Consider the following 27,819-nt stretch of genomic DNA (forward strand, 5'->3'; position numbering starts at 1 on the left):
TCGGGCCTGGTGTTCTCCAAAGTGGTTCCCAGTGTTCTTTAGGGTCAAGAGCTCCATCTTCTAGCGGATGCGACTGGTGGTGTGTCCCATGTACCAACTGCTCTTGAGTACTGACGCCCAAAGCTCCAAGGAGGGACGCACCCCAAAGCCTGTCTGGTAAATCTGCCTTTAGCACGTGCAGAAGAGGTAGAGGACAAATCGAACCTTATCCCCACCCCTGTGTTAAAATTGAGCCATAGGGGTGCCTGGGCGGCTCGGTGGGTTAGGTTTCTGACTATTTCAGCTCAGGTCATGATCTCACGGTTCGTGAGATCGACTGCTGAGCTGGGCTCTGCGCTGACAGCGTAGAGCCTGCTTGGGATTGTCTCTCTCTCCCTCTCTCTCTGCCCCCACCCCTGCTTGTGCTCTCTCTCAAAATAAATAAATTAATAAGCATTACTACACGTATTAACATTATTAAGAAATAAAAAATAAAATACCTCGCAGGATGTGCAACCTGTTTCTTGCTAGACCCATTAGTTTCCCGTGAGCCTGGGGAGCAACACACCCAGGTTCTCAAGTTACCATCCTCCTCATGTACCCTATGTTTTCTGACTACGTTTAAGAGACCATCTACGCAGGCCTAAGAGTGTCCAAATAGAGCTGGAAATAGACGTGAGGATGGGGCCAGGAGACCTGACGCAGACACAGAGCTATGGTCACACTGATCCCCTCTCTCCTCTAGAGACCACAGACACTTGCTTTGCCTTCTGTCAGCCATAATATTTGCCCTGCCAAATGCTCCCCCTTGGCTTGGATCCGCCAATGCCCAAGTCTTGCTGAGGCACGGGATGTGTCTGAGGAGGAAGGACACAACCTCGCAAGTCCAGAGGTGAAAGGAACTGGGGGCCAAGCCTTGACAGTGGTGTGGGATCTATGGAGAGTCCAGAGTCCCTTCCAGAATGGAGCCAACCAGACGGGTGTCAGCCGAGAAGCAGGACATTCAGAGCTTTGGAGGGCACCTGGCAGTACAGAACTCCACGTAGAGCTCTCAGAAGGTTAAGAGTGATTAACCAAGATTACAAAGAATGTAATTGATGTCCTTTCAGTTGTTTTCTACAATAAACCCTGTACATAGCCTCATGTCAAAATATGCTGTGGTTTCTGAGATGCATGATTTTCAGTTTCCCTTCCTCTTAATCCATTTCAGAAGATGTTTAAGTTGTCTCCAAGTGCTTTATGGTTTATAAATCACCAAAATAACCTCAACATTATGTGTAGATGTGTTGTGATAGAAGAAACTTTATGATGGCCAAGAGCCGATTGTTATGATATTACCTTTGTTTTCACTGAAGAAGAAAGGCATCTGGTAAGTACAATAAAGCTTAAAGACATTGACAAATAGTTGGTTCTTGCAGCTTATGTCTTTATTCATCTCATCCAGAGATTAATTTGGGAATTTGTGACCCTTATGGATTACAAGTCCTTTGGAAATAATTCATATACTGTGTATTTACAGCTATACTTACAACCCTTGGCATTTTGATACATGAGGAAAATACAATATCTCCCAACTAATGCTCTGAGATTTGAACCCATGCACACTATTTTCCAAAGGGCACAGACACCTCGGTAGGTCACTGTTTTCCTGAAATAAAGCAAAGTGATCAGGTTTCAAACTTTGAGCTCGTGTGGCTTTATACCCAGTTGAAAGTATGTGTGTCTTCAGAATGTCTTGGTCCTTTCTATTGCTGCCATTGAGGGCGAAAGCTGGGGTTCAAGACTGAAGCTTTCTGAGTGCTGAGGTCTGTAAACCTTGGCTTCTCCTCCCCCATGCAATTTAAAGGAATCCAAAGAATTGTCATCCCTGCCTGATAACTATAAATAAATAAATGTTCTTGGGGGTCCTCCTTCAGAGTTTACCATCAAAACCATCCAATGTTAAAAATAATAATAATAATAAAAACCACCTAATGTTGATGGATCACGTTGGCAGATAATTACAGATATACGATATTAGTTAGCAAAGCAGTTTCAAAGACCATTGGATGAGGCAATTTTACTTTGGCTATAGTCCTTTTGCAATGCAGATAAAAATCTTTGTTTGAGTCCGCTCAGGATGCTGTATAGCAAAGTATCATAAACTGGATGACTTAACACTTTTTTCTCACAGTTCCAAAGGACAGACATCCAGGGTCAGAGTGCCTGTGCCGCCTGGTTCTGGAGAGGGCAACAGTCGATCTGTGCAGAAGGGGGCGCTAGGTGATGCAGAAGCAATCAGTTGCGTTCCCTGTGTTTTCATTTCACTAACTCTAGTACATTGTGATGTCATACACGTACGCCCTGAGCATCTTTCACCCTATTTCCATACATAGCGGTACTTCTTAGGAGCAGAAGCACGATTCCTCTGAATTTCGTGATTGCGTGTGTATTTAATAATCACAAGAGAATTACAGGAGAATCAGAGCCTTATGTCCTCTCCTTGCCGCCCTTCTCCCAGTCGTGTCTTATACAGAAACAGAAAGGGGAGACTCAAGTGCCAATGGAGTCACAGAGAGATCGGAAAGATGATGTGATGCATTATAGAAATTCCATTTTTCCAATTCCTTTGTCATACACTGTGACTCTCCTCTCTGATGTGGACAATCCCAGGTCTTGGAGACTTTAACAACACCCTTTTAGTGAGGCATTCATGGGACAATCTAGACAGCCAAGCTTTTCCTTGGTAGGTCAGGCAGTCACGCTTGGCAAAGGAGGGCTAGACCGTCTCTTTGAACACCTGACTATAGGTCACGTGATTGTCTGTGGCCAGGGCATTTTTCAGACACTGCCAGAAGTATGGGTGGGCCTGTGGGTTTGTCGGCCACTCAAGGACGGAACTCTTACACAGCCTCTTCCGGAGCTGGAGGAACTTGGATTTCTGAAGGGGCTTCTCGAGGAATATCAAGATAATTACGTCTACTTTTTCATCCATGAGCCTCTGATGGGATAAGTAAAATGCGATCTTAAAGTTCTCAGTCTTTGCATACTTGTTTGTCATCACAAACACCGTCTTTTTGCTAAGCTGGATGCTCTGGGAAAGGTTTTCCAGAACTGGCTGCCCTGGTAGCCAATCCCTTTCCTCAAGACACAGATTAAAATGTTTCTCTCTTGGGTCTTCCAACTTGGCCACCAGCTCATCCAAAACCCACTCTGTCACTGCTGGGTCTTTAGTGTCATACACAACAAAGGCATCGTAGCAAGAATCCAGTGATGTCAGACGCTGATACCCCTTTATTTTGGCCTTACAGAAATGGTAACTATACCACACATCCCAGAAATAGAGGTGGTTTGCTGTCGTAATCACCATCAGAGAAAGAGCCACCGATACGGAAAGTGAAAACAGGATCAGGTTAGTCAGATCTACCTCACAGGTATACAGATCCAGAGAGACCACACTCTGGCCCCTGTGTGCTCCTGGCCCCACACAAGTCACATCTGTGGCCAAGTAAGGAATAGTCACCTCTGTATGGTTAACCCACCAGACAAACCACACAGCATCACAGGTGCACAGAAACCGATTATGATGCAAAAGTAACATCTCCAGATTATTGAGGACATTTTCTGGAAAGCTAGTCTTCTGGATAATCTGGATTTTATTTGAGCTGAGGTCCAGGTATCGCAACTGGAAAGCATCTTGTAGAAAATGCTTTGTCAGATGCCTGATTTGATTGTACTTGAGAATCAGTTTCTTGAGACTTCTGGAACAGTTGTATAATCTCTCAGGGACACTCTTCAGCTCATTGTAGCTGAGGTCCAAAGTTTCTAGATTCTTCAGATACTGGAGTCTTCCCCAGTTGAAGGACTTGAGCCCATTTTTGACCAAGGAGAGAGTCTTTAGTTTTGGAGGCATGCCATCAAAAACGCCAGAAGGCAAGAAACTCAGGGAATTTTCAGAGATGTCTAACTCCTCTAAGTTTAGCAGATTCTTGAAGAATTTTAAGTACCTGTTATCACCATCTCTCCATAAAACATCCAAATGATTTCCTCTGAATTCCAGAATTCTAAGAGACTCACTCTCCATGGTCCTGCTGGTGGACATAGAGATGTCATTGTTGTTCATCATGAGTTTCTTCAGAACTTTTAGGTTCTTGGTGAAGTTTAGCATGTGAGTAATGCCTTCTGATTGAAAGTAATGGCTATTACTACTTATATCTAGGATTTCCAGGTTGCGTAGCTCCTCAAACGCTGTTGAGTAGAGTAAATCAAGCCGGTTGTTAGAGAAGTCCAAATACTTCAACTCCACTAAAGGCTGAAATTCACTGCCATTGAGAGTTTGGCCAATGGTATTTCCTGACAAGTTTAGGCATTTGAGGAAAGACAGATGCTGAAAATCAGAGGACTTGACAAAAAATATATTATTTCTACTTAGGTCCAAGGCCTGCCCATACACATAACAATCTTTATTAAAAGGCAAGAAAGAGGGAGTCTCTTTGTTTTTGAACCTGCAACTCCTTGCATACTCATCATATCTGAAATAATGTAATGTTTCAAGGACCTGAGGTGCATTACCATCTACAGAAGTTCTGGTGTTAGAGCAGAAGCCAACTTCACTTGAATCTCCTGAAGGTGATATTTTATTCATTGAAAGATCTATGACTTTCAATGTTTTAAATTGTTCGAATATGCTGAGGTCAGCGATTTTTATGAAGTTAGTGCCAAGATCAAGAACTTCAAGATTGGAGAGACTACGTAACGGGGAGAGGTTATGGCTGCTCAGCTCCTTAAAGACGTATCCTTTGATCCGTAAAACTTTCAGGTTTTTCAGTGAAGAAAATGCATCCGACAGATTCAGAGTTGCGCGATAGACCTGGAGTTCATAATTGAACGACAGATCCAATTGGACAAGGTTGTGAAGAAGAAGCAAAAATTTGGCATCCCCAATTTCTTTGGCCAAGAAGTTTTGTGAAAGATCTAGCTCCTTCAGTTTTTTGATGTTTTTAAACCATCTTTGGGGCACATGCTGAAGAGAGTTACTGTATAGACGTAGAACCTGTAATTCTGTCAATGCATCAAAAGCCTTCATGTGGATCTGTAGGGGAGAATTATTCTCACAGGGTGTACAAGGAAATGGGACATTGTAACAACGAGGGCAGTTTCCACCGAGGTCAAGAATTTGCAGTTGATGGAGGTTATGAAAATCATCTTCTTGGATTTTTGCAATGGCGTTGTTATAAAGATGGAGTTCCGTCAAAGTGGATGGCAATGTAGTGGGGACAGATGTGATATTGTTGTCTTTTAGGGAGAGCAATTTTAGATTTTTCAGACTCAGGAAAGCATCTTTTTCTATGAAAAATGAAACGTTGCAAGGATTGCGAAAATAGCAGTTTTGGCCCAAGTAGAGTTTTTCTATGTTGGTCAGTTCTGTTAGGTTATTTTTCCTGATACAAAAGATACTGTTGGCCTCAAGGCTCAGCAGCTGCAAGTTGGGGGGAAGACCCTCGGGTATTTCTAGAAGCTGGTTTCCATCCAGGTAAAGGGATTTTAAGTAAGTGAGCCTACTAAAGCTTCTGGGTTGAATCTGCAGCCTCCTGGGACACATATTGTCTTTTGGCCCAAGTCGAATAGGTATACAGTTGCATCTGAAATCGATCTCTACCAGGTAGTCCAGCTGGTGGAAGGAAGCTGGAGAGATACCAGGTATGTGGTTGATGGTGAGGGTGAGGTTGGTGGCATTGGTAGGAATACCTTCAGGAATTTCTGTCAAATGCTTGTCTGTGCAGTCCACAATCACATGGGCCTTTGGAGCATCCAGAGTGACATCACAGGGCAGAGTTTTGGGAAACCATCTAGCTCCAAGGAGTCTGGAAATTAGGATTATGTTAAAAAGGATAAGGGACTGTCTCTTCAATGTCCACATTGGAAACACCTGAAAGTATAAGAAAGAACAAATCACCATCATTCTAAATCGTTCTAAAATATACCAAGAATCAGATTTGAAAATTCCTGTTTGCTGCCTCTCTTTTGCTACAGTTTAAAATAAACAAATCAAGTCTTATTCTCCATTGCCTGGACGACATCTCCCACTCCGTGACTGTGTTTGTCTACTACTAAGGTTCATAATAATTTAGTTACATTTGTAGCTTTTAGCATCTTAGCCTTTCAGTTACATAGCTTTCAAAGTGATAGACGCACACTTTCCTATTCACTGTTATTTAAAAATAGTGCAATGGAAGAGCTATCAACTAGCTGCCAAAGTCTGAAATTTGGGGATGAAAGAATATTAAAATGAAAATACATTGGGACAAATAACACATTAAGACTTTAGTGCAATTACTGTTTGCGTGCTAAGCCTGCTCTGGTACACATTGGACATTACACCTCACAATATTCAAGGCTCTCAATATCCTAAGCAGCACTGCCATTCTATGAGCTGGCTTTCCTCTTGGATTGTTTTTGGAAATCCAAGATGATTTGGGGATGGACAGAGCACAAGTGAGGAGGGGGCAGAGAGAGGGAGATACACAGAATCCCATACACACTCGGTTTACATTACAGAAATGTGGAAAGGAGAGAGCAGAGCAGACAGTCAGGGAACCGTCCGGGTGACTCCTGATTGATCAAAGAGGCTACTTATGGGGACGCCTGGGTGGCTCGGTCAGTTAAGCTTCTGACTTCAGCTCAGGTCATGATCTCATGGTTCATGAGTTGGAGCTCTGCATCGGGCTCTGTCCTGACAGCTCAGGGCCTGGAGCTTGCTTCGGACTCTGTGTATCTCCCTTTCTCTGCCCCTTCCTCACTTGCGCTCTGCCTCTCTCTCCGTTTCAAAAATAAATAAAACATTTTTAAAAATTTTAAAAAAGAGGATACTTATGAGAGTGAAAGGAAGGCAGACCTATTAAGAATTATGCTAAGACTAGGGGTACCTGGGTGGCTTAGTTAGTTAAGCATCCCAGTCTTGATTGTGGCTCAGGTCATGATCTCACTGTCCATGAAATTGAGCCCTGCGTTGGGCTCTGTGGTGACAATGCAGAGCCTGCTTGGGATTCTCTCTCTCCCTCTCTCTCTGCCCTTCTCCCACTCATGTGCTTGCTCTCTCTCCCTCTCTCTCTCTCTAAAAATAAATAAACAAACTTTAAGAAAAAAATATATAATTACGCTAAGACTATTGACAGAAAACCAAGACTCTCTTAGGCAAACTGGGACATATGGCAAACTGCCCATAATGCTGATTCTTGGGCATCCAGATTTATCAGGGGAGAAACTGGGACCCAGGGGAGAAAGACCTTAAAAGGTAGTATGGGAAGTACTAAAGAGCTTTGCTAATCACCATATTAACTTGAACTTGCCCTGCCTTAGAGGGTGGTTTAACCAGGGACTTGCCCTCAAGTTTCAGGATCTCTATCAATATTTTACTCCAGAACACTGGTTTTAGTTTAACAGGTGCTTATCTATGGAATGATGTAGCCTGTGTCTCTACAACAAGCTTCTAGATCAATTAATGCTTTTGTCTTCCCCATTGACTGAATCAACCAAATATGGTGATATCTCATAAACCAAATGCCTACTTCCCTTAATTCCTCTAATACAAGGTAAATAAGCAAATTTCCCCACAGCTTTCTTTTTCTCTAATGAAAGATGGTTCAGAAGGATCTCAAAGAGCTTCTTCATGCATCTTGAGATGCCTAGAGTTGAAGTCAGAGGTACAACATTGTCTCTTTTTTTCTCTTTCACCACCTTGTCTCCCCCTCTTCCTCATTAAAACCATTCACTGAGTCCAGTTGACGTTCTTCATTGACCTCCTTGACATCCTCCTTGCTTTACCATTTTAGCTAAAACTTCATCCTTGATCTCAGGCTCTTGCTCTTCCAATCCACCCGAACTATTAAGCTTCCCTAAGATTAATCAGATTACATTACTCTAAAGTCTTTCAAATTATTTTCTTTTTTCCCCCTTTTTTACAGAATGAGCCCTAACTTTGTGTCATGGCATCCAAAGTCTTCCAGTAATTGGCTTTATTTATACCTACTTGTCCAGGCTCACCTGATACAACGCCCCTCTCAGCTTCTCTAGTCACTAACCCCAAGCCCAATGTGTAGCTCCCTGACTTGCAAGTCTTTTCACCTGGACTAGTCTGTTCTACCATTTCCACCCATCAAAATTCTAGTTATCCTTTCAGGCTATACTCCCCAATGTGGAGCACTCAGATCCCTGGGGAGATATGGCAATAGGCCAGGGGTTATAGGAAGCTCATAGATAAACGTGGTATATCTCCCTTGAGCATCAATCTTACTCAAAGATTTAGGAGAAATGTTCATCACTCAGGGAGGAGGGGTTGAGTCAAGATGGGAAAAGGAGAGATGCAGAGGGAGCTATTTTTATGGTCCCTGATTATGGGATCCCAGACCCTGGACCCCATCTCCAGCCATGCTTCTGCCAGAAGACATGATGAGTTCGTGAACCCCACTGTCGGAAGGTAATAAGTAATGCTGCGAAGGGTGTTACTGTTGACCTGGGAGGTGAGTTGTATTCTAAATGGGGCCAAATGAATAAAGGACAAATTGTGAACCAGGTACCCTCTTATGAGCCCACTCCCATGAACCTAAATGAGATCCTGGGAAGAACTGGGGGGATCCCTAAATTGGCGAGTTAAAAACATGAAGTGACAGCCATCAACTGAGTTCTCCGGAATATGCCTAGTTTAAGTATTTCTATGATGGGGGGGAAACGAATGCTCTAAGATGAAGGCAGTTGAGTTATAGGCATAATAAGAGTGGTTTAACAACCGCTGTCCTTCCCCCGCCCACATCTCTGATTTGTTAAGTCCTGATCTGCAGCATTTGCAAATTCCCATAGTGTAAAGACTCCCACCATGGCCAATTTGCAACTGCCAGTGTGATGCCGTTCAGTGCAGAGTTGGGGAGGGATGTGCAGAAGTGATCTGGCAAGCCTGTATGAGCTGGGTCCAGCAAACCCTGACCTTAACATACCTGAGACAATGACCGTGAAATGACTCTACATACGGACATAGTATAAACTAGAATGGAAAATTAATCAGAAAGTCTCTTATCCTTCCATATTTCTAAACTTGTTCTTGCACTCGTCCACTTTTCTCCATGTCTACTGCCACCTCCTTACCCCCATTAGCCATTAGGTCTTACCCAGACTACCACAAGAGGCTCCAAAATGGTCCCCCAATTCTCTGTCTCCTCTACAAGCCATTCATCAAACAGCATGAAAGCATTCATTATAAATGAGTCACATCAACTACAGTGACTTCCTATTACACTTTGAATCCTTATTATTGCTTATATCATGCATGTTCTGACTCCCACCCTACTTCCATGACCTTGAACCATCCTTCCCCTGTTTTGACCACACACCAGACATCTGGCCTATTTTCTGTTCCGCATTTGAACCAGTCTTGGCACCTGCTGTTCCCTCTTCCTGAAATTATCGTTCCCTTCCTCTTCCCACAGCCAGGTCATTCTCATCCCTCAGGTGTCTACATAAATAACACACACTCAGTCAGGCTTTCTCTAGTAAGCAGCACTTGCTATATTCTGAGCATCATTTTCAATGTTTCGATATATTAACTCATAAGAACCACATGTGAGTGGTACTACAGACCCTCAATCCTTACCCAAAACCTCTGGGGCTAGATGTGTTTTGGAACTAAGTATTTTTCAGATCTTAGAAGGTAATAGGATATATGGATCCACATGTTATGTAATGTTCCTACTGGGGCCTGGGGCAGTATCCCATCACCAAACACTTAAAATTTTGTGCAGTGAAACAAAGAATTATCCACACTAAGTGGGAAAGGAAGGAAGGAAGGCAGGGAGGGAGGGAGGAAGAAAAATCAAGGGAAGGAAGGAAGGAAGGAAGGAAGGAAGGAAGGAAGGAAGGAAGGAAGAAAACTAACTTACTCAAGTTCAGATCAAGATTCACCTCCAAATGAATTCAAGTAGTATGTTTGCCGTTGACTGAGTGAGGACAAAGCTTTCAGTTTGGAGATTTTGGAATTACAGACCTCTATTATTATTTCCATTTTTCAGATGAGTCCATTGAGGCACAGAGAGGTATATATACTCTGTACTAGACTACTCTGCTTTATTTCCTTCATGGCCCTTAACACAATCAGCAATTATCTTGCTGATAATTTATGTGCTTATCTGTTTAATGTCTATCTTGCATGAGAATATAAGAACCAAGAGAGCAGGGCTTTGTGTGCCCTTGTGTAAAACAATGCCTGGCACTTAATTTGTGTTGCACTATGTTGGATAAACACATGAATAAAAGAGTGAATGCATGCATGAATGAAATAAAGCAAAATATTTCAAAGAAATTTCCCTTTGGAGTCACCTGCTTTAGGCTACAGCCCCAGACTCCCCAGGGGATAACATTCTATCTCTTCTATTTGCCCGGGGATTCCTTGGGGAGAAAGGTTTAAGAAGCTCAAACCCACGTTCTTGAGGACACTCTCTGGGATCAACCCAGACAGAAGTACCAACTCTGGCCAGGTCAACCCAGCTCTGGATCGACGGTTGGAAGAACTGTGTGATCTACCTTCTCACTTCACCACCCTTGGCACGTTGTCTGCCTTTGCATCATTCAAGATAGGTGGCTACAACATCCATGTTACAAGAAGCCAGATGGAAGCAGATAGGAAGAAGGGGAACAGCCCCACCATTTAAGGATACACCCCCCAAATTGCCTATTTCAATTCCTCTCACATCACATTAGCTTTAACTTAGTCACATGCCATGTTTAGCTGCAAAGGAGGCTGGGAAATACAATCTTTTTTTCTGAGTGGTATATGCCCAATTATAAATGGTGATTCTATCAGTATGAGATGAAAGAAAGGGAAGGGGTCCCCAGGGTTGTTAGTCTGCTAAGATTCCGACTCCTGATTTTGGCCCAGGTCATGATTTCACGGTTGAGCCTCACATTGGGTTCTGCACTGGGCATGGAGCCTGCTTAAGAGTCTCTCTCTCTCTCTCTCTCTCTCTCTCTCTCTCTCTCTCTTTTCCTCCCTCCAACCCTCTGCCCCTCCCCAGCTCATGCTCTGTCTCCATCAAAACAAAAAAGAAGAAAAATATATTGGGAGATATAGAACAATCTCTAGACTTGATGAGGATGATAAAAATAATTAATTGCAAGTATCAAAAAATAGCCCATGGAATAAGAACATACAATTAAACTACACATATAGAAGTGTCAGCATCTTGTCTGGAAAGAACTAATGATATTTCCAAATTGTACTGTATTGTATTGTATTGTATTTATTTTTAAAGATTTAAAAAATTTTTTTTAATGTTTATTCATTTTTCAGAGATGGAAAGAGACAGAGCATGAGCAGGGGAGGGGCAGAGAGAGAGAGGAAGACACAGAATCCGAAGCAGGCTCCAGGCTCTGAGCTGTTCAGCATAGAGCCTGATGTGGGGCTCGAACCCACAGACCGTGAGATCATGACCTGAGCTGAAGTCAGAATGGTTAACCAACTGAGCCACCCAGGCGCCCCAGTTTTTATTATTTTTTTTAAACTTCTGTTTTTAATGTTTATTTTTGAGAGCGAGGAAGCAAGCGAGCAGGGGAAGGGCAGAGAGAGAGAGAAATGGAGGATTCAGAGAGGGCTCCACAATGACAACAGAGAGCTCAATGCGGGTCTCGAACTCGTGAACCAAGAGGTCATGACCTGAGCTGAAGTCGATGCCTAACTGACTGAGCCACCCGGTCACCCCTGATTTTATTTTATTTTTTGAGTAATCTCCATGGACAACGTGACGGGGGTGGTGAAGCAACAGGGTAGGTGATCTCGAGTCGCCAGATCCTTGCATGACCTCCCAGAGCATAGTACAAATCAGGACGCTGAGCTGCTAACCTCTAGGAGCTTCTGAGAAATCACAAAATTGTTATACTAAGCCCGTGTTCATTGGCTTTTCTACTCTACCAATGTAAACCCACTGTTAGCCACTGTGGAATTCAGAACTTGGCAGTAAATTGCTGCTCGTGGGAGAACCTAAAATATGGGATGTTGGTATCAGGCTGTGAGCAAGATATATGTGTATATTGTAAAATGATTACAACAAGTCTAGTGAACATCCACCACCTCATATCGTGACAGCTGTTTTTCTTGTGATGGCAACGTTTAAGACCTATTCCCTTAGCAACTTTCCAAAATACAATTCAGTATTGTGAACTACAGTCACCATGAACGCCAACTGTTGACTTGTGGCTTTACTCTTAGGGGAAACGGTTTGGCAATATTCATGATGCGTGTTGATGGCTTCTTACTGTTTTTAGCAGTCTTAGGAGAGGCATGAGCTATGGCTGAAGTTAGCATCTGCGAGCAGTGATGGAAGGAAGTGAGGTTTTTCTCTGCCGGCAGCCTGAACTCTAAAGTTGATTAAGCCTTCCTTAATTTGGGGCCGGGCAGGGTTGAAAAAGCCCACTGCTTTACCGCAAATGAAGGCAGATGAATGGACAGAATCAAGAGCAGCCCTAAGAGAGTGCGAGTGCTCACATGCATTTTTCCAGCACTTTCCATTAAGTATTTTCTAGCAGACAATGAAAGTCAGTCCAGGGCAAGAATCTGACTAGCAGTGCTGCCTTGCCCTTGACTCCTACAGCCTCTGGGGAGTTGATGAAATTGAGAATGAGGAACATTGACAGAATACAGAATCTTTTCACTTAAAATGGTCTAGGGGAGCTGGGTGGCTCAGCCGGTTAAGCGTCCAACTCTTGGTTTCAGCTCGGGTCATGATCTCACGGTTCGTGAGTGGTTTGTGAGTTCGAGCCCCACATCGGGCTCTGTGCTGACAGCATAGAGCCTGCCTGGGTTTCTCTCTCTCCCTCTCATCTGTTCTCTCTGTCTCTCAAAATAAATAAACTTAAAAGAAATTAAAAAAACTAATAAATAAAATGGTCTAGAGCTGCTCAGTCTGATATGATAGCCACCAGTCATGTGTGGCCATTTGAATTTAAATTAATTAAAATTAAATGCAATTTTAAAATTCAGTGTCTCAGCTACACTAACTGTATTTCAGGTGCTCAAAAGGCACAGTAAGCTCGAGGTTACAGTATTCGAGTGTGCAGGCATACTGTAGAAAATTCTATTAGAGAGCACTGGTCTAGACCACGGGATGGCAAACTCTTTCCAGAAGGGGCTAGAGAGTAAATATTTTAGGCAAAATTGAGGCGATCATGTGGGTACTTCAATTACCATTAAGAATGTGACTCATTAAAGTTATAAAAACCATCCTTAGCTCACGAACAATACAAAACAGGTGGTCAGAGTTGGCCCAAAGGCCGTAGTTTGCAAACCCCCGGCCTAGACAAAATCTTAGGCTGTACGAAACTCACGCATAGAATTAACTCTAAGCAAACTTAACCCAAGCCTGCCAAATATTAAAAGAAATTATACTGCTTTGAAAGCCTGTTAAGCGCGTTCACACACCGCTAATTTCCACCAATGGCATTTAGCGAATGATTTCCTCGTCATTCCAATGCTAAGAACTAGGTGTGTTTACGAAGAGAGTGTAAAGCAGAGGGCACGACTCAGAGCTTGTGCTCTTGGCTGCTTTGTTTTGCCACTTTTCCAGAAGGCTCCATGTCAAGGCACGCAATCCTCCGTCTGGGTGGTGAACACTCTTATGTCCGGAACCTTGCTTGTCTTTACATGTACTCTATCGTTACGATGGCCTGCCACATGGTGAGCATGACATAAGTATTTGCTGCATAAATCAAGGCTTTGAACTTTCTTAAAATCCCATGGAAGACACACATTGAATGATCATAAATGGTAAAGTATTCCAAAAGTCAGACTGTTGACAAGGAAGCGAGGAGACACCAGGAGGGCTTGGCACCTCTAAAAAGAAGGGGTGAAGTGGGAAAGTACCCCAGAAGGAAAGGGGACAGTGTCAGAGGAAGGCATGGGAAGTGAAACTGCAGAAGGCCCCTTCCTTGATCCTTTCTCAGTTCTGTCGCCTTGAACCTGAAACCCCAGTAAGAATGGCGAGCTCATTCGTCTCTCCTGGGAACAGGCATACCCGGAACGGGACTGTCCCTGTCCTATGCTCAGTAGTTGAGCCTCAGCCCAGCTGGCCCTTGGAATGTTCTATGGCAGATGGGCCGTCTCCTGGCTCTCTGTGCCGGCTGTACCAGGAGCTTGGAACTCAGAGATAGCAGATAGACAGTGACAGGCTGGGTTCTGAAGAAGCAAAGGAGGGGGAAAAAATTGACTCAAGGAAGAAAACCTTCCCAAATGTGTTAAAGAGAAATAAGGAGCACCTGGGTGGCTCCGTCGGTTAAGCGTCCGACCTCGGCTGAGGTCATGATCTCACAGTTTCTGAGTTTGAGCCCCGCATTGGACTCTCTGCTGTCAGCGCAGAGCCTGCCTCAGATCCTCTGTTTCCCTCTTTCTCCGCTCCTACCCTGCTCATACTCTCTCTCTCAAAAATAAAATAAGTATTTTTTAAAACGATAAAGAGAAATAATACCTTTTGAGGCTTCCAAATTTAAAAAATATTCTTGAGAAGATGATTGAAAGATGTGAAGTTTTCCTTTATTCCTTAAGTGGAAATGTCCCCTTTCAAACCACTGGGAACTACCTGCTTAACAGTAAAGTGGGGACCTTAGCTTCAACAAAATTCAATATAAGAGTTTGCTCAGTGTCAAAGGGGCTCCTGGGTGGCTCAGTCCATAGAGCATCCAACTCTTGATCTCAGGGTCATTGAGTTCAAGCCCTACATTGGGTGTAGAGATTACTTAAAATAAATAAATAAGTAAGTAAGTAAGTAAGTAAAAGTCTTCAAACAGAGCTCACTCAGTGTTGAGCCGGCCCTATATTTTCATCTGCTACAAATAATTCACGTTATTTTGTTTTGTTTTGGTTTCTTGGGCCACGATTGCCTAAAGACATGTGCCTTTCAGTAACGTGATTTGTAAACTAACGTAATACACCATGACATACACCAGGCTCAGCTTCGGCTGCAAATCCCAGCTAACTACACATGCAAATCCACTGGGTAAATCCGGATGCTCAATTAGCGAGCTAACTGGTCAAAAAGGGAATGTTTGATTTTGTATGCACAGGTGTTCTATTCTCTCAGTAAATCGCCTCTTCTTGTGAAAATGGAAAATGTCGAATTCACACTGAACAGTCACCAGACGGCCATTTGCTATTTTTTTTTTTTAAACAATGGCGTGGCCTTTTCTCGTGTGCTTATTACGTGCCAGATGCTGAAGGAGACACAGTGTTGCTAGGACATCACTAAGCCCTGACAATAAAGTTGAAAGGACATATAAATATTCCCATCTCACTGATGAAGAGGCAGAGATCAGAGAAGCAACTTTGAACCAAGCGTCCAAGTGCATATGCTGAGCAATCATCTTCAAGGTGCTTCACACAGTTATAGCAAACGCACTTGGCCTGTGTCTGTATCTTAGTGTATTTCTCTTTCGGTTCAAGGATTCTTAGCACTGTGATGTGTCCATATCGTGCTACTTAGAGTTTTCATAAAGAAATCTGCCAAATACCAAAAGGAGGGATTTACAATTTGAGTAGGACCAACTTGAGGGAAAAAGAGAGACTTTTCGGATGATACACTTCTGATGGATTCCATCTGCTGTCCAGCAATGCTAGGTCAGGGTAGTTCATGAATCTGTAAACTTACAGGCATGCTCAGGTTTACATTCACAAAAGAATTATATCCTCACACAGCTATCCAACACACACATTGGGTATGTAACCTGCACAAAAGACTGTGCTAGGCCAAGGAGGGGAATACTGGGGAGTCAGACACCATTCCTGCCCAGCTAGGAACCAAATCCCTCTACTACTGCCGCTCAGAGGCCACGTGTGTCTCCTGAGCTGGGAGATCTCTGCTGTCGGGGCAATCCAGGTGGGGCAAACAATGTTGCAGACAAAGGCTAGTCAGGCCGAAAGGTAATGCTGCCTGCCTCCCCTTCAAACAGAAGCTTGAAGAGACCCTTCAAAGTGCCAAAACACATCCTTATGGCTGCATCCGTTTCCTGGCAGGACTTGAACTTGCATTCAGAACCGAGTTCTCCTGATCTGAGACCCACATTTGCTTCCCACCCGCAGGTCTAAGGCTGGAGGCTAGGATGGCGAATAGGGAAACATGCTGTCCAGGAAGCTGGGAACGGAGTCAGCCTCTCAATCTGCTGCAGGGCTACTGACTAAACGCTCGTAAACCTTGACTTTCTCATCCACAAACTGTGTGGGTTGAGCTAACGGACCTCCACGCTCCTTTTCTATTGTGCTTACTCGATGCTTCTGAGCCTTGGCCTGGAGCCCCCTGAAACTTATCTGCCTGCGCCTGACCTCAGCTGTGAGTCTTCCTAGATCCCCAGAAGCTCAGGCTGCTGCCGTTTCAAAATGATCTAAGCAAGGCTTCCAACCACCATGAGCCCCCTAAGGATTCCACAGAGATGAGAAAGCAACAACTAGCACATCTTTTTATAATAAGCCTTATAGGTCTTCAAGTGACACTGTTTTGTGAGTTTTATTCAGCTTTCTGAAACAGTAAGGCTGGGAAGAACTGGATGAGGATCTATCAACTGGAGGAAATGGTTAAAACTGAGAAACCACCCATAGCAGAACACCAAACATCTCTTTAAAAAGAATGTGGGGGCGCCTGGGGGGCTCAGTCACTTAAGAATCCAGCTCTTGATTTTGGCTTAGGTCCTGATCTCAGAGTCCCTGAGTTCGAGCCCCGGGTCAGGCTCTGTGCTGACAGTGGGGAGCCTCTTGGGATTCTCTCTCTCTCCCTCTCTCTCAGCCCCTCCCGTGCTCTCTCTCTCTAAATAAAATAAACTTTAAAAACTAAAAGTAAAAAGAATGTGGTAGACCTATAGGTATTGACATGAAAAGCTGCACAAGATATGTTAGTTATAAACAAAATGAATTTTTAAGGCAGCATGAAAATAACATACAGCATATGAACGCTTTATGATGAATAAAGATACAAATATTTGATTTGTACTTACAGCGAAAAGTACAGAAGGACACATTAAAAACTCAACAGTGATATTTTCTGGGAAGGGGTAAGAAAGGGAGCCTCTGTGGGGTAGGAAAGAACATGCTATATCCTCTATTCTTTGAGTTTTTAAATAAAGAACAGGTATTCCTTTTATTTTTAAAAACATCTTAAAATTTGCATAGCAGGGGCGCCTGTGTGGCTCAGTTGCTTAAGCGTCTGACTTCGACTCAGGTCATGATCTCACAGTTCGTGAATTTGGGCCCTGCATTGGCTCTGTGCTGACAGCATGGAGCCTGCTTCAGATTCTGTGTCTCCCTCTCTCTGCCCCTCCTATGCTCACACTCTGTCTCTCTCTCTCTTAAAAATAAATACACATTTAAAAAAATTAAAGATTGCAGAGCATGTAATAAAACCTTATTATAATAACGGGAAAGTAAATTGTGAAAAATGAAAATTTCAACATGTATTGATACCTGCTATGTGCCAGGTACCCACTTCTAAGCGTTGGGTCACATCAGTGGACCAAATAGAAAAGATTCCTGCTCTTCTGAAGCTTACATTCTCCAAATAATAAACAAAAAATATAGAACTATAATCATCATATCAATGTTAGGTGACAAGGTTATAGAAAAAGGAAGAGCAGGGTGGGCTTGTGGCCATAAATACAGTGGTTTGGGGGGACATCATTGAGAAGTTGACATTTGAGCCTAGATCTCAAGGAAAGGAGGAAGTTGACCATGCAGCTCTATTAAGGGAGTTAGGGGTGGAGGGGGGGGGAGCATTCCAGGCAGAGGGACAAGCCTAATGCAAAGGCCCCCAAGGTGGAAACATGCTGGAATATTCAAAGGATGATGGCAAGGCTGGTGTGCCCTGAGCAAGGGGAGTTGAAGAATGATAGGAGATGAGGTCAAAGAGGGAGGGCCCCCAGCCTCTCACCAAGCACGCAGGGCCTTGCCAACCATTCCAAGGATGATGGTTTTCCTCTGAGTGGAATGCGGTTCCGTGTCAAGCTTATGAGCTGAAGAGTGATGTGGCCTGACTTACATTTTAGAAGATCTGTGCTGTTGTGCTGTGTTGAGAAGAGACCGGGAGGGGGTGAAGGTGGAAGGACTGAGACCAGTCAAGATGCTATGACAGCAATTGAAGCAAAAGGCCCAGTTGGCAAGGGTGGAGGTGGTAAGAACGTGCCAGATACTGGATTACATTTTGAAGGTGAAGCCAAAGAAAATACGACTTCAAAGTTCTTAGAAGGATGATGGATTGGAAACAGCAAACATTTCTGGGAAATTTCCTGCAAAGGGGAACAAAAACACCGGCAGGTGCTCCCAGGGCCACGAGGGTCAAGAGGATTTATTTTAGGACAAGAGAAATAATAGCACGTTGTGATGCTGGTGAGAATGAAAAAAACAAAACAAAACAAAAAAAAACCCACCAAAAAGCATTGATGATGATGATGATGATGATGATGATGATGAGTACTCAAACATTGACCCTGAGCAGGAGAGCAGGGAGGACACCTAGCACACCAGCATGGAGACTGGTCTTAGCTAGGAACAGAAAAAACTCTCATCCTCAGTAGAAGAGTCCACACATTTGTTGACAAATCTCCTATCCTCCTTTGAGGTTTTTGTGAGAATTTGCACAGAGAGCAGCAGAAGTGATGCCACAGGACTTCCAAGGCTAGGACAGAAAAAAGGTGATAGGGTTTCCCCCTCACCTAGTGCTCGTTCTCTCTTGATCTCTCTGTCTCTCTCCCCACTTTCTTTAAAGCCCTGAGCCACCAGCCTTGTAAGAAACCTGGCTACACTGCAGCCACCATATTGGTGAGACTACATGGAGACAGAGGCCCCCCTGAGCAGCCCCAGCTGGCAGCCGTTGAGTCTCCCTGCCTGGGCACAGACCTGTGAGGGAGCGAGTTTTCAGGTGAGTCCAGCTCTGGGCACTGACTGTAACAGTGTGAAAGACCCAGCATCAGAGCCACCTAACTGAGCTCAGTTGGCCCTTGAGCCCACCACACATAAGAGTATATGATTGTGGGATGCCTGGGTGGCTCAGTTGGTTAAGCATCCAATTCTTGATTTTGGCTCAGGTCATGATCTCATCGTTCATAGGATCAAGCCCCAAATCAGGCTCTTCGCTGACATCGCAGAGCCTGCTTGGGATTCTCTCTCACCCTCTCTCTCTGCTCCTCCCCTGCTCATTCACTCTCTAAATAAATAAGTAAATAAACTTTTAAAAAAAAGTATATGATTGTGGTTGTTTTACACCAATGAGTTTTGGGGTGATGTGTTAGGCAGCGACAGGGAACTGGATAGGTGGTCTGGCAGGACATCCAGGTACAGAAGCTCTAGGTAGGCACACAAGGAGGAGGGAACATGTGGATATCCTCTTCCAATGGCTGCAGTGTTCTCGGTGAAGTGGGAAGCAAGCTTAGCAGCTATGAGTGAGAAGACAGCAGATGTGGAAGACAGAGGAGAAGGAGGACAGGACCCTCCTGGAGGCCCAGGCAGACACTGCACGAGGAAATCAGTGTGATTACCTGCTGGCAACAAGGAACCACCCCCAACCCCCTCATCTTTTTGCAGGTAATTTGCCTTCCCCTTGGGGTCTTTCTCACACACTCTGCATGGCTACACTCTGCTTAGATTTAATTCCTCTCAGCAAAATTCCTCTCAGAAGGAAATCCACCTTAAGATGGGAATATTGGGAGCCTGGGAAAAGTTACTGTTCTGCTCACCGCCACGCCTTTACCAGCCAACCCATCTGAAGGCCAACATACTGAGTGCCCCTGGGGGCTACTATGTGCCAGGCTTTGGGGGCAACAGCCCCATGGGTTCACCTGCTCCTCCAGTCTATCTGCAAGATCACACGGGCAGGAAAAGAGCCAAGTGGCCCAAGTTGAAAAGGAATTGTTGGAATATGCATTTCTGGTGGTGGGGGTGCTGAAGGCAAGCTGGGGAAGCGAAGGATTTCATATTACAGCGGGGATCCTGCGAGTGGCCAGGCTGGGTTGAACCAGAGCTGATGGCCAGCTGGAAAATAATGGGAAAGGGACACAGGAGAGGCAAGGAGTGAGTAGAAGAGCAGTCGTTGGACACCCATGAATTTGAAGTCACTAACCTGTTGCCCTGTCGATATTGAAACCGCGCCGTGGGATTGGAAGTACCAGAAAGTCTAAAGCTTGTTTTCAGACAATTGTTTTTTCCTCAAGGTCAACTGACGTGGTTCTAGCCGGTGAACCAGCAAGGCCCTGTATTCCTTGCTGGAGATCAGGAGCCCAAGACCCTGCTCAGTTTACACCCGCAACTTCTACAGCCCTTTCCCCGTGTCCGACAGTTACCCCTGCTTCCTTAAAGTGTTAAAGTCTCCATCCCAGGAGGAGCACACGCTTAACATAAGATGCTCCTGTACGCCTGTTTTCTAAGTACACCTGTTTTGCAACCTTGTGCCCACCTTGACCTGTGATGACAAAGCTCCCCTTTCTGAATATTCATCCTAACCCTAAGTAAAAGGAACCCACTCACATCTGCTTAGGGGCTTTGAAAGTCATTCCCCGTGGTCTCCTTATTTGCTGCAAATAAAGTGTTCTTAGTGTGACCACACCACCTGGTGTAGTCTATCTGTAACTCACCAAGGAGGGAACGCCCATTAACTGGGTAGGGCACTGAATTGTTTGATAACTGGAGAGTGATATGGACATCACCCTGGGTGCTAACCAAACACCATGAGCAAGGAAGTTACTTCACTTTGGTGAATCATTTTACTTCAGGAGCCTCTGATTTCCTTGTTTTTCTATTTGTTTGGTAGACTGAGCCTCCACTTGGAATGTCCCTAATAAATTTATGACAAAATAGCTCCCCCTCTTTTTTTTTTTTTTTTTGCAAATTTCAAAAACATTTCTCATTGTAGGCTAATCTCTGGAAAGTGTAATTATCTTAAATACCAAAGTCTCATTATGTAACCAAAAACAAAACAAAAGTAAGTGTAAGGATATAACCCACGTACTTTAAAAATAGACTTTTCATCATTTACTTCCTATCATTTTTAGCCCAACAGACTTAGTTTTCAAAATAAAAGAATAAAATGCTATATCGTAGTCTTACATAAATTAGGTACTCAACAGCGATTACACGTTACAACAGGCACTAAAGACCAGGAGATATTAAGTCTTATTTGATCATACACTCTATCCGCTTGTTTTCCAGAATCCACCACGGTACGCTTTTCCTGTATGGGGCCAGTTAGCAAGTATTTTCTGTTTTGCAGGCTGTATGGTCTCTGTCACAACCACTCAACCAACGAGTAGGTTGCCATTGTAGCGTGAAAGCCGTTATAGACAATATCTGAACAAACAAGAAAACTATTTGTGGGCACCGAAGTTTGAATTTAATATACCTAGGATGGGTCATAAAATACTATTCTTCCTTTGACTTTTTCAATCACTTAAAAACATCAAAATTTTCAGGGCGCCTGGGTGGCTCAGTCGGTTGAGCGTCCGTGGTCACCATCTCACGGTTCGTGGGTTCGAATCCCGAGTCGGGCTCTGTGCTGACAGCTCAGAGCCTGGAACCTGCTTCAGATCCCCTGTCTCTGTCTCCCTCTCTCTCTGCCCCTCCCCTGCTCACGCTCTCGTTCTCATTCTCTGTCTCAAAAGTAAAAATAAACATTAAAAAAACAACAACATAAAAGCTTTCTTAGCTTGTAGGCTGTACAGACATAGGCGGCAAGCTGGGGACCGGCCATGGCGCACCGCCCAGCCCTAAGATTTGGCAAGCTTCTGAGACAGAAGCGAGCTGTTCTTGGGGTGTGAAGACACTGGTTGGTTAATCTGTAATGATTGCTTTTAATTTTAGCACAATCTTTCAAATTTCTAAATGATGAGATTTCTTTAATTTAGTAAATAAATTTCTGGTTACCTCTTTGCTTGGGCACAAAGAAATTTGCTACAGTGAAGAGTGGAATAATGTTTTTACTTGTAAAACTGCCAGACTACGGTTACATATCAGCACATGTCTTTCTAATACTGCTCTCCGTTTCCTGTGTCTATTACACAGAGTGAGGAGCATTCCAGCCTTAGCTAGAGCTTTTTTGGTGGAAAGATTGCACTGAAAATTTTTAAATATTTTATTATTTACTTTTGAGAGAGAGAGACAGAGAGAGACAGAGAGAGACAGAGCATGAGCAGGGGAGGGGCAGAGAGAGAGAGGGAGACACAGAATCCGAAGCAGGCTCCAGGCTCTGAGCTGTCAGCACAGAGCCCGACACAGGGCTCGAACTCACAAACCAGGAGATCATGACCTGAGCTGAAGTCAGATGCTTAACTGACTGAGCACCCCCATGAGCTCCTGAAAGGTTGGATTTTAAATTCTTATTCAGCCACATGAGAGCCCTCTCACTTTGGTGGATCAGTTTACCTCAAGAGCCTCTTGATTTCTCAACTGTAAAATGGTTAGAATGCAGGGCTCTTTTGTGAAACTATTAAGACAAATAGGTAACACATGTGTTCATGTAAACCATCTTCACAGATTAACCAACAGTGAGGAAGCATCTAGTGTGCACAGATTAAAAACATCAGGAAGGGGTGCCTGGGGGTGCTCAATTGGTTAAGCGTCCAACTCTTGGTTTTGGCTCAGGTCATGATCCTGGGGTTGTGGGATCAAGCCCTGCATTGGGCTCCGAGCTGAGTACTGAGCATGGAACCTACTTGAGATTCTCTCTCTCTCTCTCTCTCTCTCTCTCTCTCTCTGCCCCCTGCCCCTACCCTGCTGTCTCTCTCTAAAATTAAAAAAAAAAAAACATGAGAAATACATGCTACTTATCAATTTCTAGTTTGCTGTTTTCATTTGCCACTATATTATAAGTACTTTCTTAGGTCTTTCAGTGTTCTTTTAAAAAACATGATTTGGTGGTTACACAACATTCCATTTAATGGGTGACCACGATTAAGTAACCCCTCCTCAACATCCGGCATGACATATTCTCTTTGCCATGCTGCATAGACTATCTTCATAAATTATTTGCCACCTCCTTGATCATGTCTTTAAGAAGGGTTTCTAGAAGTGGAGTTTCCAGATCAAAGGATAGGACATATAACTATTAATAACGTTGAATAAATTTCCCCGGGGCTTTCTGGCCTTTTGTAGGTCTTCTTTTGCAAATTGTTTCCACTTCTTTTCTTACAAAAGATATACCAGTTTGTCTCTTGCTCTTCAGCGGTAAGGTATCATAATGGAAGTTCACATTTCTGGGGCTACAGCGTGGCTCCTGGAATCAGGCCATCCAGCCAAGACCACTCAAGCTCTCGAACCTCCCGAAGCCCCAGTTCCCTCATCTGTGCCTCACAAGGCTGCTCTGAAGCTGAAACAGATCCACAGACATCAAACCCTTAGCATGACGCTGGATGTCTAGTAAGTGGTCAGTAAATGCAAACGGTCTTTATTATCACCAGTCCCCTTATTCCGTCCCTCAAGGGGCAAAGGCAGATGTGGGCAGGGGTTTGCATAAAAACAGACCTCTGAGTTTCTAGGAAATGAAACTATAAGCAGCGGTTTCCTTTGTAACATAGTTCCCCTCCCCTCGCACCACGGTTAACTCTTCATTAGACCGTAGACACAAAATGAGCCTTGACGCCAACATGGAGATCTAGAAACCAGAGTGGGCTCCCACTGAATGCACGCCATCATATCTACTTTGGGTGACAAAATCATTTCAGCAAAAGGCCACTGATGTCCTTTTCTGATTAAATTTTGGCATCCCCAATAGCTCACACTGCCCACGAAGAACTCAAACACGTAGCCTGTTACTTGAGCCTCACAACAGCCCTGGAACGCACCTCTCAGTCACTAGGCCTTGACTTTTGTGTTTCTGTGTCCATCTGCCCAGTTTTAGCATGAATCCTCTCAGGTCCATTTAACGAGAATCCCTCACCATTGATCTCTGATCATCCCGGGTATCTGACACAGTCCCTCATCCCCTAACATCCTCCAGGTGACAGCCAATCTCCCTGGCCTGCCTTCCGCAAGAATCCTGGTAAGCCCACTTATCCAGAAGCTACCCCCACCCCTGATGTTTTGTCTTAGTCATTTTCTACCCACAGACCGCCACTCTGTTCCTTGGCTATAAATCCCCACATGGCCGTGCTATGCTGGCAACGGAGTCCAGTTCTGTACCGAGGCCTCTTTTCCCCCAGTTCCATTTGTTCCTGAACAAAACCCATGGTTGCAAGCCGTAACGGCTGTCCAGTAACTTCAGTGATTTGTACGGTTGCAAAGCCAACGACGTAGGATGAACAAATTAGACCCACAGAAGTGATTTCCCCAATTCAAACATCTGTTCGTCCTCACTACAGCCCGCCTGAATGCTTGCAGGAAGTTGGACAGACCTAGCCTTGATTAATCTGCAATTATGAAATGCTCCCATGGTTAATCCTGATTATGAAATACCACGAAGAAGTTTCCTCCGCCAATAACCAAAATACAAATTCTTAAACATCTCTCTTGCCAGCTGGTTTCAGTACTTCCCCCAAGGATTACAGATAACACTTCTTTAGGGAATCTCTCGGCTGTTCTTACCATGTTCAGTCTTCCTCCACGATGAAATCTACAAGTCCGGTTGGAGAGAGCAGAGCATGAAAGGTGTCACGATCGGCCTGAGATGGACCCAAAAGCATCAACTAAGATAAAGAGAAAATACCAAATTGTGCATTTCAAAGATGGTAACATACGGTAGCTCCAAAATATGCTGGGGACATCACTCTAAAACGTGCTGTCGCAAACAGCCATCAATGGTGTTTCCTTCCTCCGAGTTATGTAAACTAGAGATACGCTCCAGAAAACCATTTCTATTATTATTAAACATCTGGATTTATCTTCAAGGAACTGACATTTTAGACTACCAAAATTTTTCTTTAGATTTACAGAGGTTTCTTTTTTTTTTTTTTTTTTTGGCATATGATTTGGGTTCCCTCCCCTCCCTTCCCCACTGAGAATGGCTCATACACCTAATTAGTTACATTATCCAAATTTGTCCCTATGCTCAAAATACCTTTTTTTTGGTTGCATGGAGTGATCTATGTCTGGAGGCTTCTGAGATGAAGAGATGGTCTTCAGGAAGCATGGAGTCCCAGAGGCTCCAGGCTGCCAGCCCTAGAGTTTCCAAGTGCAAAGACAAAGTTGGGGGTGTTAGGGGAGGAGCATAACTACTTAAACCACCCGAGACATGAAGTTTGCAGAAGCACCAGGTTCCTCTTACTTCTCCCACCATACCCAGGGCAGTGCCTTGTCTAAATCCAAACAACCCGGTTGACCAACCTTCCTTCCTTTTTTGTAGGTGACTTTCTCAGCCTCACCACTGTCGACCTTTTCGGTGAGAGAATTCTTTGTTGCGTTGGAAGGTGTTGACCAGCAGCCCTGACCTATACTCACCAGATGCCAGTAGCGCTGCCCTTCCAGTTGTGACAGCCACAGATGTCTCCAGACGTTGCGAAATATCCCCTGGGGAGCTAAGGCACCCCGGGTTGAGAACCACTGTTCTGTAGATAGATATCTGAGAGACAGGTCTAAATTTACCTTGCTCTGTCTTAGGCCCCCCTGAGAGACAGATCTGCCGGCTGGTTGACTCACTTCAGGAGAAAAGGTCAGCTGCATTTGGAGTCTAGTTTCATATAAAGCCCTGTTTCTGGAACTGGGGTCCTCGCGACAACTTGTTCCTTTCTTAACGGATTATTGGGTCCTTTTGTGGGGACAGTCAAAACATCCGTAGTTATGTTTAAAGTTCTTCGGTCCACCTTGTCGACCCGGAGAGAATTGGAAAACTGCAGGTTGGCGTGGGGGAAATAAGCTGAGAGTGATCAGGGTTAATATACTGAAAAGTCCCTGGTACCCCGGATCAGCTGATAAACCTATTAGAGAGAATAAAAACAGAGATCTTTCCGAGGGGGTTGTTAGGAGCCAAACACTGTTTTTACTGCTTTGTATGTGTTATCTCATTAAGTACCAAAAAAAACCAAAAAACAAAAAAGAAAAAAACAAAGAAAACGGTATTATTTCTTTACAAGTAATGGAATTAACGCACATACCACGTGATAGCTACACAGGCAGTAAACGTCAAATACCTTCTTATCGAGCCAATTTGCTATGCGATCGGTATGGATCAATAGCTTTCTCACGTATAGACGACAACTGACGCAGTGGTGATAGGAAGGGGGATCCCATCGAAAACAGCAACACAAATAGGAACTACCTGGGAAGGAAACCGGCGGAGAACGCTTAGGAACGAAGGAGATAGTAGAAAGGCAGGAGACTCGAATGCTCTACCCTGCCCGCTGCTGTGGGCTTTCCACTTGACCCCAGGTCCGCCCTGCAAGCTTTTGCATTCCACTCCGTGTCCCAGGAGGCGGAGCTGTATGAACTTGACCAACTGGTTGGTGCCAAAGGCTGCCGGTTGGGTTTGGCTGATGTGGAGAGGGGTCAGGGTATTATTTACGCCCCTGGCTCCCGCCCCTTGCAAGGCTGTGGGTTGGCTGCAAGCTTGTTAGGTGCTGCTCTCCTCAGGAACACTCTTGCTGAATTTCACTGATTGCTCCTTCCCCTTGCCGTCGTAGGCCTGGGGTTGCGAAGATGCATGAGAAGAAGTAAATAAATGAAGAGAAAAACATCGTTGCCTGGGCTAGAGTCCACAACATTGTAAAAGATGGAAATTGTGCTTAAGTTGATTTGTAAGTGCCGTGCAATCCCAACCACATACCGACAGGATTTCAAGGGGCGCTTGCCAGATCGACTCTAAATCGGGAGGCAATCTGGAAATCAGTCGGGCATTTTTGTTCATCTCAAAGATTAGGGTTAGCTCCTAAAATAAGGATGATACCTAGGAGGATGAACAGTAATCCCTGTTGATTTTGTATTCAAATTTCCCCAATTTGTCCCCAATGTCATCTCCTTTCATTTAGTAAACATTTGTTCCGGAAATGAGGCATTGGAGCTGACCGGGGTGAGACCACATATGGGAATAGCCAGGTAATTTCTAAATGGAAAAGTAACACAGGGGGGGATTTCGCTTCCCGATGTGTCAATGCAGTATAACGCCCATCACCTGTGACATGGTACCAGCACATCAACGAAAGAGAGGGGGTATCAGAATTGAGTAAAGGCACATATGGGACATTAATTTAACGTTTTATTTATTTTTGAGACAGGGAGAGACACAGCATGAACAGGGGAGGGTCAGAGAGAGGGAGACACAGAATCTGAAACAGGCTCCAGGCTCTGAGCTGTCAGCACAGAGCCCGACGCGGGGCTCGAACTCACAGACCGAGAGATAATAACCTGAGCTGAAGTCGGCCGCTTAACCGACTGAGCCACCCAGGCGTCCCAGGGACATTAGTTTAAAGTCGCATCAATAGCAGGGCGCCTGGGTGGCTCAGTCAATTAAGCGTCTGACTCTTGGTTTCAGCTCAGGTCATGATCCCACGGCTCGTGAGTTTGAGCTGACAGCACAGGGCCTGCCTGTGATTCTCTCTCTCTCTCCCTCTCCCTCTGCCTCTCCCCTGTTCGTGCTTACTGTCTCTGTCTCTCTCTCAAAATAAATAAACTTAAAAAATTAAAAGTATGTTTAAAAATAAATAAAATCACATCAGTGGCAAACGAAATTATTAAAATAATGTTGGGCAGCTGGCTTAAAGTTCAGAAAAAATTAAGCTATTCTACCTCATTTCTTATAGCTGCCCTACCTTGCTTCTTACATCAAAATTAATTTCAGATGGTCCAAGTATTTAATTTTTTTTCAATGTTTATTTTTGAGAGAGAGAGAAAGAGACAGAACATGAGCGGGGGGGGGGGGGGGGGGGGGGGGGGGGGGG

General features: G+C 44.3%; 1 protein-coding gene across 1 annotated transcript; it reads right to left on the reverse strand.

The window, feature by feature from the left end:
• Positions 1–1,384: 1,384 nt before the first annotated feature.
• TLR7 (toll like receptor 7) lies at positions 1,385–25,776 on the reverse strand. Its single transcript, XM_040467611.1, has 5 exons — positions 25,274–25,776; positions 25,011–25,108; positions 24,607–24,638; positions 24,536–24,574; positions 1,385–5,887 (listed from the first exon to the last, which is right to left on the reverse strand). Exons 3-5 carry the CDS (start codon positions 24,631–24,633, stop codon positions 2,738–2,740), a joined length of 3,216 nt encoding a protein of 1,071 aa, XP_040323545.1. The 5' UTR covers positions 24,634–24,638; positions 25,011–25,108; positions 25,274–25,776; the 3' UTR covers positions 1,385–2,737.
• Positions 25,777–27,819: the final 2,043 nt, after the last annotated feature.

This window comes from Herpailurus yagouaroundi, unplaced genomic scaffold (assembly GCF_014898765.1).
Source record: "Herpailurus yagouaroundi ecotype Mexico unplaced genomic scaffold, PumYag 67525, whole genome shotgun sequence".
Classification (NCBI taxonomy): Eukaryota; Metazoa; Chordata; class Mammalia; order Carnivora; family Felidae; genus Herpailurus; species Herpailurus yagouaroundi.